The sequence below is a fragment of the Microcaecilia unicolor genome, chromosome 2 (assembly GCF_901765095.1).
Source record: "Microcaecilia unicolor chromosome 2, aMicUni1.1, whole genome shotgun sequence".
Lineage (NCBI taxonomy): Eukaryota > Metazoa > Chordata > Amphibia > Gymnophiona > Siphonopidae > Microcaecilia > Microcaecilia unicolor.
Window position 1 is genome coordinate 384,394,477 of NC_044032.1, and position 14,579 is coordinate 384,409,055.

Consider the following 14,579-nt stretch of genomic DNA (forward strand, 5'->3'; position numbering starts at 1 on the left):
CTATGGGTGTCAAACGGGACTCATGGAATCCCTTCACTCTCTCCAATTTATCCCAACAAGAAAAAGTATATTGAATAATCGGATTCAGAGGCTGGGGGAGGTATCGGTATTTAGGTGCCAACCAAAGCAGCTGACCTAACTTTAGTGGACTATGAATCAAATTGCTCCATCCTTATCCAGGGTTTATGAGCTGACTCATGGAACCACTCGACTGCTGCTTTCGCTTGGGCAGCCCTATGATATAGCCCCAAGTGGCACCCCTAGTCCACCCTTACCTTTTCGAGCTACATATAAAATGGACCGGGGGAGCCGAGACCTGCGACCCTGGTAGATAAATTGTTGAAGTCTAGCTTGGAGTGAGTTCAGCATACGCTCATCTATTGGTAGGGGTATGGACTGAAAAAGATAGAGCAATCGTGGTAGAATATTCATCTTAACCATTGCTATCCTCCCAAACCATGACAAATGTTAGGGATCCCACCTATCCAAATCTTTCCCAAGTTCCTTTATTAATGGCAGATAATTAGCTGCACTCATGTCCTCCAACTTACGGGTAAGTACCACCCCCTGATATCGCAATCCCTGAGTGACCCAAGTTAACGGATAGAGCTGACGACGTCTGATATTCTACCTCCTCCATCCCTACAGCCATTGCCTCAGTCTTTGTGAAATTGATTTTAAAACCGGAGACTTGACTGTAGGACTCAATCTCAGTAAATACAACCGGCATAGATGTTAAGGGGGAGGTTAGTGTCAGCAGGACATCGTCTGCAAAAAGGGCAATTTTAGACTCCCATGCGCCTGCTTTCACCCCATGTATTCCCAAATTAGATCTAATATTATGGGCTAGAGGTTCCATAACAAGGGCAAACAATAGAGGGGAGAGGGGGGCATCCCTGATGTGTACCTCTATATAATTAAAAGAAAGAGGAAGAACTGCCATTAATCTTGACACAAGCCCTAGGGGCAGTATATAGTTCCTGGATCAAGCCTCTGAACATAGGTCCAAATCCAAACCTCTGTAAAACCGAATGCAGGAAGGACCAGTGCACCCTGTTGAAAGCTTTCTTGGCATCGATACTAAGCAGGCAGCAAGAGGATTGCTGTTGCTTCGCCAAATATAGGACATCTAACGTCCTCCTAATATTATCAGAAGCTTGTCTGCCCTGAATAAAGCCGACTTGATCTGAGTGTATTAAAGTTGGTAAGATAGTCACTAGCCTAGTAGACATTACCTTGGCCAAAATACGTACATCAACATTTAGTATGGAAATCGGGCGATAAGAAGCACATTCAGTCACCTCTTTTTTTAGGTCTGGGAATAACTGCTATCCAGGCATCCTTCATGGTAAGGGGTAAGTGTCCTCCTTCCCTCACATAATTTAGGACCTCTGTCAAGACAGGTGTGAGAGGGGGCAAACGCCTTGTAATATTCCCCAGTGTACCCATCCATGCTAGCCGTTGCCCGCAAATCTCTTGTATAATTTTCAGGACCTCTTCCTGTGCCCCCCCCCCCCTCAGGCACACCCCGAAAACGCAAGTTTTTACGTCTACTGCAGTTTTCAAGATCGTCAAGCTTATATTGCAATTCGTTCATCCGCGTTCCAAATCCTTCTTGCTGGCGCAATTGTTGCACGACTTCCACGTGCTCCTCCACTCGCATTTCTAGATCTTCAATACGGGTACCCACGTCCTTTAGCTCACCTCGCAAATTATCAATTCGTTCTACTATATCTGCCTTCATATGGGCTAAATCTTTTCGAAGATCAATGAGCAGGCATGCTGAGTGTGATTTTCTAATAGTGCCAGTTTCATCCTCTGATCTCCCCAATTCAAAGTCTGAGGCCTCCTCGAGGTGTGGGGAAACATGGCGCGATGGTGTTTTGGATGTGCGCTGACTGCTGCGCACTCCACTTTTTGCCTCCAAACTCTTTAGCTTTTGCGACATCTCACCTTCCTTGACTTCAGATAAGTTTTAATCGATAGGAGAGGTGCAAATTTTGTCGTATTCTATGCTAAAGTGCACTGTGTTAGCTGGGCTGATCGGGAGCAGCAGGATCAGGCTTCCATCGAGGTCAGTGACGTCACTGGAAGTCAGATCGTAAGCTATCATTATTCTAATAGAAAGAAGTAGCCATGACTAAAAACTGTATCACGTGAACCTTACCATACCATAAAGGCACTAACTCTTAGGACAAAGTGCAATAACCTTATCTGTGAAAAAGCAGCTCTGTAATTATTGTCAGGCCCTAAAACTCTGCCACACCTTGTGAGAAAACAGAACAAATGCGACTTTTACAAGATTTCCACAGTACCTACATGCTAGCAGAAAACCACACCTTGGTTACATGTGCAAAGCACAGACCCTCAACAACAAAACAAGAGACCTCAGATAAGTAACAGTGATATGAAAGCAAAAACTGAACTGGAAACCACAATTCAGATTGCATATACAGCACATAAATACTAGAGAAATAGAAATTAAAAATGCAAGCTATAAGAGATACACATTTCCAAAAACTGACATATTCTAAATAATAAATTTGAACTAAAATACTTCGTCATCTGTCTGACCTTGATTGCATGGGCTGTTTCTCATCCCATTCTTATTGATGTTACTTCTCATATCCGTTGGAGTCCTTGTTTTTGCTTCTTGACCTCATTGTACTTTTCCTTCCCCTTTGTCCAGCATCTTCCCTGTACCCCTACCCCACCCCTTTTCCTGCATTGCCCTTCTGTGTCCCTGTACCTATACATCTTCCATACCCATCATTTCTTGTGTCGCTGCGCTTCCCTCTCCCCCCCCCCCCCAACTCACCCATGGGTTAGCATCTCCTCCCTCTCATGGTCTGGCATGTCCATGAATTTTTGAGGGAGATTTTAGTACATGCCCCAGCTCCGCCCTACTTTGCATTGGCTCCACCCCCTGGCACACCTCAACCCACGGCCATTTCAGAAAATATTTTAATAGCCTAATACCCTTTTCAATTAGCTTTCAGAGGCCAAAACCGCCTGCCTAAGGTCAGTATAATGCTGTTATGGTATCCTCTCCTGACCTGAGGAACTGTTGGTCTCTGAAAGCTAATCAAAAATGTTTTAAAATCAGTGAAGGTATCACATTTTCTATTTTGTGTTTTATTTGCATTTATTAAACTTCATTAACACAGCTACCACATTACTTTATCCTGCATCTCTCCCTCTGTGGGTTCAGTGCTCTCTCTCTCCAATTCTCTACAAACTGGTCTCTCTCTCTCTTCCTCCCTCCCCTCCCCCAGGTCCAGCAATTTTACTCCTCTTTCCCACACATGCCCCTGCAGATCCAGCATTTTTCACTATCCTTCCATTTCCACCCCACCTGGCAGATTCAGCATCTCTCTTTCCCCTTTCTCAATGGATCCAACCTCTCCCTCCCCCTGAGTCCCTCTCCTCTCCCCCTCTGGCAGATCCAGCATCTCTCCTCTGTCAATCCCTTCCCGTCTCTGACAAGTTCAGCACCTCTTGAGTCCCTCTCCCTCTGTACCCAGTGTTCTTGCTGTTGCTTCTCCCCCACCCCTCCCCCAGTGCATCTGTCCCTTTAACTGTGCCAAAATGTGCCTTTACTATTTAGCAGTGTTTCAAGCAGTATCTCTCTGCTAGCTCTGGACCCTTCCCTCAGTAATGTTCCAAGTTGCATTGTTGGAAAGCCTGGAGATGGTACTAGAGGGAGACTGCTTCAAATGCTGTGGCTGCTGAATAATCAGTAAAGGAACATTTCTGGAGGAGGGGGGAGAGGAGGAAGCCGGAAAGATTCTGAACTGGAAGAGGGAAGAGATGTGGCACTTTTATGCAACAGGCAACATTAGGGACAAAAATAGCCAGCTTTTATACTACTGGTTTTGAAGATCTGCTGGCAGCCGGCATGGCCCATTCTGGGGGGGGGGGGGGGGGGGGGGGGGGGGGGAGAGAGAGAATAAGTGCTGGATGCAAGTAGACTTAGCCCTTCTGGGGGCAATGACTGCAGGATCCAGGAAAATGCATCCCTTCTGGTGGGAATAAGTGCTGGATCCTGGAGTAGCAGCCGGTGGGGAATGAGTGCTGGATTCATCAGGATGCAGCCCTTAGAGAATGAGTGCTGGATCCTGCTGGGGCAACCCCTTCTGGACACTGGGAGGGGGGGGGGGGGAATGACTGCTGGATTCAAGTGGATGCAGGCCTCCTGGGATGGGGCTGGGGGATGAGTGCTGGACTAGGTGGATGCAGCCCTTCTGAGAGAAAACAGTGCTAGAGCCAGGATGACAGGACCGTTCAGGGTGGACTGAGGGCTGGATCCTGGTGGATGCAGCCCTTCTAAAGAAAATCAGTGCTGGATCAGGGGCATGCAGACTTTCTGAGAGAAAACAGTGCTGGATCCAGGAGGGTGTAGCCCTTCTGGGTAAGGGGGGGGGGGGGGGGATGAGTGCTGGATCCAGGAGGCTGCAGCCCTTCGGGGTAGAAGAATGAGTGTTGGATACAGCCTTTCTGGAGGGAATAAGTGCTGGATGCAGCCCTTCTGAGAGAAACAGTGCTGGATCTAGGAGGATGTAGCCCTTGTGGGGGGTATGAGTGCTGAATTCTGGTGGATGCAGGCATCATGCAGCCTTTCGGGGGGGGGGGGGGGGTGATTTCTGGATCCAGGGGCATATAGCCCTTCCAAACAGAATCAGTGTTGGATACAGGAGGTTGCAGCCCTTTTGGGGGGTATGAGTGCTGCTGGATGCAGCCCTTGTAAAGCGAATGAGTGCTGGAGCCAGGGAGATAAGGCCCTTCTGGGGGGGGGGGGGGGGGGGAATGAGTGCTGGATTCAGGTGGCTGCAGACCTTCTGTGAGAAAACTGCGCTAAATCCAGGTAGATGCAACCCTTCCTTCTGAGAAAAACAAAACAGTGCTGGATCTAGCCGGATAGAGCCCTTCTGGGGGAAATGAGTGCTGGATTCACGCGGATACAGCCTTTTTGACAGAAAACAGTGCTGGATTCGTTTTTTTTTACCTTTTGCCAGGTTCTAGGCCTTCGGAGATGGAGAGAATGTGTGCTTGATACAGTACTTTACTTTATAGAGAGTTATAAGTGGTGGGAGGGAGCAGGAAGGATCCCTCCCTTCCCTTCTTTGGAAGGCTGCTGCACAAAATAGCGATCTGTTTTTAAGGTGATACTCTGAAGATCTGTGCTTTGTTTTTTTTTTTACCCAGACCCGCTGCTTAGCCTGAGTGATTTCCAAGAACGGGTCGTCACGCGCTCTTCCTCCAGGCAACTCCCAGACAAGCCCCAAATACGAGGGCGTCGAAGTTGGTCCAATACATCAATTCCAAACGCAGAGGGAAGCAGCCCTTTAACAACAACTGTCCCCGGGTCTGGCTGCATCTCTACCTCATTTCCACACCCCCCCCCAGTTCTACTTTCAAGCATGTTTTTGTGTCGAGTGATTCCCAGCCGAGCCTACCACAAACTCCCCTAATGCTACCACCACCGTCCCTCCGCGCCGACTCACCCACCCCTAAGACGTAACTTCCTGTTTCCGACGGGGGGCGGTACGATAGGCACCGGCGGCCGAGGGCAGACTCTGGGACCGATAGGGAACCCGTGGGAATTGTTGCCGCTGCCCCAGTGCCGGCGACACAAAGGCACGTTTGAAAAGGTGGGAGTGGACGGAAGGAGAGGTGCTCGCTCCAAGTGGGAACTGGGGGGGTTCCGCCAGGATGCGTGTGAAGAGGGGTGTCTGGCATGTTAGAAAGGCCAAATGCATGTGTCAGGACACACGCCTAACCGGGTATGCCTTGGTATCTTTGCAGGTGAACAGTATCTGAGCGCCTTGTGATTGGAGAAGGGGGGGGATCAAGGTTGCTTGATAAAGGGAAGACTTCCAACCCCCTATCTATACATCATGACAAGTTGCATGGGGGGGGGGGGGGCTAGTGGTTGTAGCTCAGGGTAACAGAGAAGGTTGAATAAACAAACCAGTCGTTCTTCCCTCACCCAGCATCCTAGTTACTGATGCTGCCTGGGATAAGTTGGTTGATTGGGCAGTGGCCCCGGTAGCCTACTGTATTTCACAGCCTATGAATGAGTTCAGTTTTTCCACTTAACCTTTCTTGTGATCTCGGGCAAGTCACGTCACCATATCGCTTTGTTATTTCAGTTACTACTACTACTACTATTTAGCATTTCTATAGCGCTACAAGGCGTACGCAGCGCTGCACAAACATAGAAGAAAGACAGTCCCTGCTCAAAGAGCTTACAATCTAATAGACAAAAAATAAATAAAGTAAGCAAATCAAATCAATTAATGTGAACGGGAAGGAAGAGAGGAGGGTAGGTGGAGGCGAGTGGTTACAAGTGGTTACGAGTCAAAAGCAATGTTAAAGAGGTGGGCTTTCAGTCTAGATTTAAAGGTGGCCAAGGATGGGGCAAGACGTAGGGGCTCAGGAAGTTTATTCCAGGCATAGGGTGCAGCGAGACAGAAGGCGCGAAGTCTGGAGTTGGCAGTAGTGGAGAAGGGAACAGATAAGGATTTATCCATGGAGCGGAGTGCACGGGAAGGGGTGTAGGGAAGGACGAGTGGAGAGATACTGGGGAGCAGAGATACTTGGGCCTAGGTTTACTAAAAGGCGCTATGGGCACTTTAGCATTCTTAGCACGCGCAAAATGGTTTATGCGCATTAAACGCTAATGCACCCATAGAAATGTATTGGCGCGTTAGCGTTTAACGCGCCTTCAATTTTCAGGCGCATTAAAATCACTAACACACCTTAGTAAACATACCCCTTGGATTGGAAGCTCATTAGGAGTGGTCGTATTGGTAGTAAGGGCTTTTATGCCTGAATACTAATAAATGCTTTAAGTTGCCTAGATAATTATTTGGAAAGGTGTGCTAAAAATCCAAAATATCCTATATAATAAAACGCAGTTCTGAAGCCGAGAAAGTGAAGCCTTGAAGCATTCCTAAAACGTTCCGGAACTACGTGTCGTCAATTGAGGAGATGGAGCCTTACAGAGCGCACGAATGCTTCAAGGTTTGAAGGCTTCACTTTCTCGGTGCTCATTGCTTTTCTGTAGCACATAGGGGGAATTTAATATATGCTGATTAAAGTGGAGGGGTGGCTGGAGAGATGGGACAATCGCTGGGTGACTGGAGGGGGGGCAGGGGAGATAGGACAATTGCTGGGTGGCTGGAGGGGGGCAGGGGACACAGGAGATTCACTGGGTGGCTGGAGGGGGCAAGGGAAAAAGAATCACTGGGTGGCTGGATGGGGGCCAAGGGAAAAAGAATCGCTGGGTGGCTGGAGGGGGGGCAGGGGACACAGGAGAATCGCTGGATGGCTGGAGAGGGGGCAGGGGTGAGAGGAGACTCGCTGGGTGGCTGGAGGGGGGACAGGGGAGAGAGGAGCATCAGTGGGTGGCTGGAGGGGGCAAGGGAAAAAGTAGAATCGCTGGGTGGCTGGAGGGGGGAGCAGGGGAGAGAGGAGAATCGCTGGATGGGGAACAGAGGAGACACACTCGCACCCAGCAGTCTCACTCTCTGTCACACACACACATTCGCACATTCACTCTCTCTCTCACACACAGTCAATCTCACACATACTCTCTCAAACATACACACTCCGAGGAAAACCTTGCTAGCGCCTGTTTCATTTGTGTCAGAAATGGGCCTGTTTTACTAGTTATTTTATAATAGCAACTGAATTTGTAAAATGGGCATAATTTTTATAAAAATGTACCTCATGGGATGTATTTCCTGCTTCTCTTGTGGGGTATTTATTTGATTTCTATTTACAAGTCCTTAGTAACTTTATGACTGTGATAACTGCAAGTCTGTTGCTTTGCATGCTTTCTCACCTGTTCTACATAGAGCCCAGTTTACTAATGCTTTTCTCCCCATTCTGTTAGGGAATATGGCCCTTTCCTTTGGATACTTAACTCTACTCCTTTTGTATTGATCAGTTTTTATGTTTTGTTTTTATGGCTTAGCGTTTTTTTTTAGCTGTTGACTGCTCGCCTTGTATCATGCATCAGAAGCTACTGAAGAATGCTCATTACATTGAGTTGGGTAGCTATCAATACTGGCCTGTGCTGGTCCCACGGGGAATCCGCCTGTACACCTATGAACAAATTCCTCTTTTCCTGAAGGACAATCCTTACATTACAGATGGCTATAGAGCTTTTCTCCCTTCCAGGCTGTGTTTGAAAAGGTAATGTAATCATACAGAAACAGCTACTGTGTAAAAGCATCTTGCCTGAAAGAATCTAGTACACAAACCTTGTTTTACTGACTGTTCATTTGGCTTCCTCCACAATTCATTTGACTTAAAATTGGTGTTCTCAGTCATAGCTTTAGCTTTTCCTCCTTATATATAGCCCTGTTGACATACCCATCGCTATTAAAAGAGCTTAATTTCAGTTGATATTTGAATGCCTAATGGAGGTACCTGTGTCTTTTTAAACCTGTTTTTTTTTGTCACTGATAATTGAATGTTGTATGGTTGTATATATATTTTTTTATTGGAGTGGAGGAGTGGCCTAGTGGTTAGGGTGGTGGACTTTGGTCCTGGGGAACTGAGTTCAATTCCCACCTCAGGCACAGGCAGCTCCTTGTGACTCTGGGCAAGTCACTTAACCCTCCATTGCCCCATGTAAGCCGCATTGAGCCTGCCACGAGTGGGAAAAGCGCGGGGTACAAATGTAACAAAAATAAAAAAACTACTTTAAGCACATAAGCACCGCCATACTGGGAAAAGACCAAGGGTCCATCAAGCCCAGCATCCTGTCTCTGACAGCAGCCAATCCAATAACCTGGCAATCCCCCCCCCCCCCCCCAAAAAAAAAAAAAAAAAATTAATAATGTTCAATGCACTTTTCCTTCAGGAATCTGTCCAAACCCCCTTAAACTCCGTAAGGCCAGCGGCTGCCACCACGTTCTCCGGCAACGAGTTCCAGAGTCCAACTACTTTAATACTATTGTGCTAAGTGGTATAGTAAAGGATCCTTTTACTAACTGCGGAATACGTTCCGGTATCTGGTAAATGCCAAATTGGCACATGCTAACCACGCTCTAAAACATATTTGTTATTTTTGGATACTGATGGGGGTATGTCTGATGGCAGACAGTGGGCATTTCTGCACAAATCAGTTAACGCAGCTAGGTTACACACTGATTGGTGTACGGTTTCTGCGTGAACCCATACTGCCTACAAAATAAGTGTCAGTAAGTGCTAACGTGATAATGTTTTTAATGGCAACATTAGCATATGGTCATTAATACAAACAAAAATGGAAAATTGGCCATTTTATTACTGTAGTAAAAGGTGGCTTTAATATATGGGAGAAACCCACATAAGGGTGAGCAAAGGCCCCTTTATACCAAGCTTAGTAAAAGGACCCCTAAGTTATTAAATCAAATCAGGTAGCAAAACCAATTTCTGGAGGAGTTTTCATGTAATAAAGGCAGAACTCTAACAAATTTTACTTTACACTTCATCTGCCTGTAATTTAAAAATTAGGCATTGTGTAGGCACAGACTCGAAATCTGGTGCTGGGACAGGGCTTAGAACTGTGTTTGATCATAAATGACAAAATCCAGGTACCAAGAGGCGTTCTGCTTCCTAGATTCCACTACAGGTTTTGACTTGGGAGGCTGGCAGTTTGGTTATCCCCTTTGTGCCTGCATATGCGGTGGACTTGTTGATGTAACACACTATCAGCTTTGTTGGAAGTCGAACCAAAAAAAAAAAATAGCTGGTACAGATGAACTGTATTATTGTTTGTTCAAAAGTAGAATATAGGAATAGAAATATGTATCCAAGTCATTTGATGTATGTTGTGTTCTTTCCGTGTTTCATGTTGTAGCCTCTTTATCTTGTCCAATGAGACGGTGAACATCTGGAGTCACCTGCTGGGTTTCTTCCTGTTCTTCAGCTTGGGCATTTATGACATGACAGCTGTGTTGCCCTCAGCAAGTGCCTCTAGGGAAGATTTTGTCATCTGCTCTATCTGTCTGTTCTGCTTTCAGGTAAAAGTCCTTCATTCTTTTTAATTTGTGAAAGAAAAATAAAACCCAGAATGACAGAAGCAGGATAATGACTGAGCAAAACTTTTCTTGTGAAGTTCAATGTAAATAGAAAATCACTTTAACTCCAAATAAGTTTTCTTTGGCATTAGGAGCCAGTAGCTAAGACCTGTAACCCTCCCCCCTCCCCCCTCCCCCCACCATATTGTCTCCACTGAAGTTGAAGAGCAGGGTGAAGTGGGGGAGAGTGAGTTTCTCCAATGTCTAGTGCAGTCCTTCTAGGGCCTGCTTTACTAAGGCTGTTTCCTGTTCCATGTATAAGGGAAAAGAGAGCTTAGCAAATCCAGGCACTTATATGGTACGTAGCTCCTCCCAGTGCATCCCAGGATGTACCAGGTAAGGGTCAGATGCTGCCATTTTGACACCAGGAAGTTTTTTTGGGGGGGAGGGGGAGCGACTGTGGCTGTAAAAGTCACCCTGCCCTAACAACAGCTCAGGAACTGTTAGTAGGTTTTAGTTATTAGGGCAGGGAGTTTTCATGCGCCGTTGTTCTGAACATTGCATGGAATTGCTAATGAGCTTATTTTAATATAAGTGAACTAATTAGCTTAAGATTTTTGGACACTGCTTCCACGCACGGTAAAGCAGTGGCTGAAAGCCTCTGTGCATTGCACGCAGAAAAACGTTTCATTTAAACTGGCTAAAACCAGTCTAAATGAACAATGCAAGCCTGGTTTGCTTTGAGCATCAGGCCCTTAATGCATTGCTGCAAGCCACTCTCCCCCCACCCCCACTAGGAAGCCAGTCAGCCACTTCTAAACCTCATGTGGCCAGCTACAGGCCCTTTCCTATTTAACTAGCCAGTCACATCCAGGACTTCCACTAGGCCAACTGCTTTTTTTTTTTTTCTTCGATCCTCATCTTGACCTGCTGCTACTGTAGAGAAGCTACTTTGTCTCTGCACTCTCTTGCTGATCTTGCAAGGCTTGAAACTCTGGAACCAGTTTGGGAATTACTGTCCCATGTGACTACAGCTTGCAGAGAGCTGTACCACTAGCAACAGAATAGAAAAAAATAGTACATGAAAATCCCAGGTTCCAGGAGGAAATTTCTAGGTGCCATACATACATATTTTTAAAGCACTTAGCCTTCCAAAGTTCCATAGAAACCTATGGAACTTTGGAAGGCTAAGTGCTTTGAAAATATGCCTAATAGTGACCTGGCACCTGAGCTTTGTAGGGCTCTGCTTTAACTTAAGGTGTTTTTAAAGTTGGTGGCCTTTTAAAGGTGTTGTTTGACTTCTTCTGACTGTCTGGGTACAGGAAATGTCTATGATGATCCGTCTCTTCAGGGTCAGAAGCATTTTGCTGTTGAGGTCAAAAAAGTTGTTCTCTTTGGCATTGCTGAGTGACTGGAAAATGTGCTCTCTTTTTCATGACATGAACTGCTCTTGATTTATCCTTTAGAAGAGCAGTATAGCAAATTTGCAAATAAACCTAAACATAAAGATAGTGGGAGCTAACTGTGTTGCTCAAATTTACGGTGGGGGAAAAGTCATGATCTTCATGGAAACCTAGATTCTTAAGTTGTTTTGAGCTAAACATTATCAGGGTTCTTCACCTTATATCAGGGATTGCGAGTCCATGAGAACCAGCACAGAGCTCTGGTTAGCCAGTGGTGTTGAGACAAGGAGAGAATTAGAATGGCTGCCTGGAAAAATGGGGACTTCTTTGTGGATTTAATATGGTGGATGCAGCTGTGTTGATGTATCCACCATATAAAACTGAGAGTGACGGCCCAGGATCAGTTTTTTTAGAGCCTGAAACTAGCTTTCACCCTTTCTGAATAAAACCAGAAATGAAAGGATCTGTAAAAGTGGCTGTCTTTTTGTGGCAGAAGTGTGAATTGCCCAGGAGCCCCTGAGCTGGAGGAGAATTTTCCTTTAATGTGGGTTGATTTCCTCTGCTGTTGTCTTTCAATCAGGATGTTGAAACCTTTGGGTGGCTTCCTTTTGTATTTATTACCAGGGAGTATAGGAGCTCTAGTGATTAGGATGTTTGCTTTATATTGTTGCTCATGAAGGTGTGAGTATTGCTGCACAAGCACTTTGTTGCAGAAATTACTTTACTTGAATGATGATGTGTGGTGATATTGAATGCAGTACAGGAACCTTATGTGAGGGTTGTCTCCAGTTCATTATTAACATTCTTGATACCCATTTCCAAAATGTTACAGCTTCAATATCACAAAGTATTCTGGGTGTTTGCTTCATAAAGCTCTACCCTCCAGGTGTAAGCCAGACTTGAAATTTACTTGAGCAGGAAAACCCCTGGGTATTGCTTTTGAATGATTAAAATTAGTTTGCTTGTGCTTCCCCATACAAATGCCTACTGTAACTGAATATAAGCTATATACAATTAAATAAAGGCTTCCCAAGGTCAAGGAACTGAAGCCCTACCTGTGGGGTACAGTGTGCTGGTGGCTGTCACTCTTAATTACCTCTCCCCAGAATTGCCAGGACTTAACCTGTTGTATTCTGGAGGTGAGGGGATTATTTGAAGCCAACAAAGAATAATAGAAACAACATTAAGAAAACAAGTGTGTACTTTCATTTAAAGGGAAAAGTTGAATTGTTAGTGTGTCTTGTTTTGTTACTTGTTTTGAAAACTGTTTTTATGTTAAACACTCTAATTTTGGCAACACACATCAAACTGTCATGCCAGAAAAGTAATCTGAATCCATATTTCTTGGCACTCAGAAGCAGAAATGAAACAGATTGTTTTTCAGTAATTCAGGTGGACATTGGTAACATTTGATTTTGTTCATTTGCTTGCTGATTTGTTTATTTTACTTCTGCCACAAAAGAGGTACTTAAAAGTTTTGCAATGGTCTACCTGGATGCTACCTAGATCTGAGCAAATTGGGGTGTTACCTTGTCATCAGCTGTCAGAAAGCAACATTAGCACCACCCCTGTCATTATCCTCTCTGCTTCACAGGTTAGGGCTGTTTGACTCAGTAAGAAGCAACTTAGAGCAGGTGTAATATAGGATCATAAACTCCTGGGTGGTATGGATCAGATTAGAAGGGTGTGGCTATTTACTGTTTCAAATAATATTGGGAATAGGGGACACCCTGTGAAACTAGCTTGTAGGACATTTTAAAACAAAAGATGAAAGTTTTAGTTTTTCCATTTAATGTGCAGTAGGCTGTGGAGTTTGCCATCAGAGGTGGTCAAGGCTGGCAGTAATAGCTAGATGTGAGAGGTTTGGATGCATTCTAGAGGATACATCCATTACCAATTAACCAGATAGAATTGTGGTTTTGTAGAATTTGTAGAGGGTCAGACCTCTACAAATCGAATTAATTGTGCTATCCCCTCTGTATTAATTTACATTGGAGTCCATAAGCACCCTCTGGTACTATGTAAGCCACATTGAGCCTACAAATAGGTGGGAAAATGTGGGATACAAATGTAATAAGTAGATAAATTTACTTGTAAGAGTGAGCAACATGGAATAAATACTCCCTTTAGTATCTGTCACATGCTTCTAAGTGACCTAGTTTGGAGAACTGTTGGTCTGAGCCAATATGCTCCATCATATTTTCAGGCTCAGTTAGGGTGCAGTAGAATGGATAACTTGCTTTTATGATTTCACTTTTTCTTCTAGGTCTGCATGTTTTGCTCAGTAGGATATCATGTCTTCTGCTGTCATCGCTCAGAAAAGACGAGCCGTCGGTGGATGGCATTGGATTATGCTGGCATTTCAGTTGGGATCCTGGGCTGCTATGTGTCGGGAGTTTTTTACGCCTTTTACTGCAATAATGTACGTAGCTTGCTTTGTCATCAAATGAGTTATGTGGTGAGCCAATTGGTTCATTTAACTATGCCTGTGATTTCCATTGCCCAAGGCAACGTTTTAGTTCTGTTCCCCTTCTGTCTTGTTCTGGTCACTAATGAACACTGCTGGGAACCAGAGTCCTTAAAATGCATATTAGGAAATTTTCACATGAAAAGTGGTAGGTAACTGTGCTTTCATTTGATCAGTCTTTACCAACTGGACAGTTGATTCAGCTAAGCATGTGGCTATAAAATATTAACAAGTGCCTCAGAAGGTTTTTCACAGATGTATAATGCAAAAACACTGCTGGTTACATATACGTCTTGTGTGGTTCTCTATTTCTCATGTTCCGTTTTCAGGATAATATACATTTGTAGTGACTTTTAAGTTTTAGATTTAGTTAAACAAATGTGTTTTATATTTTGGCAAGAATGACATTTTTTTTCCTTTAACTTTTTCATTGTCAACTCCCCTCTCAAGATGTCATTTCTAGATGGCTCTAGCAAGCCCTTGTTGGCTTTAGGACCAGTGGGGTAGGAGAATTCCTTATTTGTGATGCATCCTCAGTGGCACTCTTTAGCAGATCAGATTCAGCACAATAAAAGAAGTTATCATCCAGGTGTGAATGTGTCACTTACATAGTGTACCTGCTCCAAGGCTGCTGCTTTGAGCATGATTCTTGTTTTTAACAAAAGACTTTTAAAAATATTTGGGTTATTTCAT

General features: G+C 44.8%; 1 protein-coding gene across 1 annotated transcript in view; it reads left to right on the forward strand.

Annotated features, from left to right (window-relative positions):
• Window positions 1-5,510: 5,510 nt before the first annotated feature.
• Window positions 5,511-14,579, forward strand: part of PAQR3 (progestin and adipoQ receptor family member 3) — a 42,454-nt gene continuing 33,385 nt past the window's right edge. Inside the window, exons 1-4 of the mRNA XM_030190555.1 lie at window positions 5,511-5,651; window positions 7,982-8,202; window positions 9,857-10,019; window positions 13,686-13,841. Of these exons, the coding sequence (XP_030046415.1) occupies window positions 8,018-8,202; window positions 9,857-10,019; window positions 13,686-13,841 (504 nt within the window). The 5' untranslated portion in view covers window positions 5,511-5,651; window positions 7,982-8,017. The remainder of the gene's footprint in view (window positions 5,652-7,981; window positions 8,203-9,856; window positions 10,020-13,685; window positions 13,842-14,579) is intronic.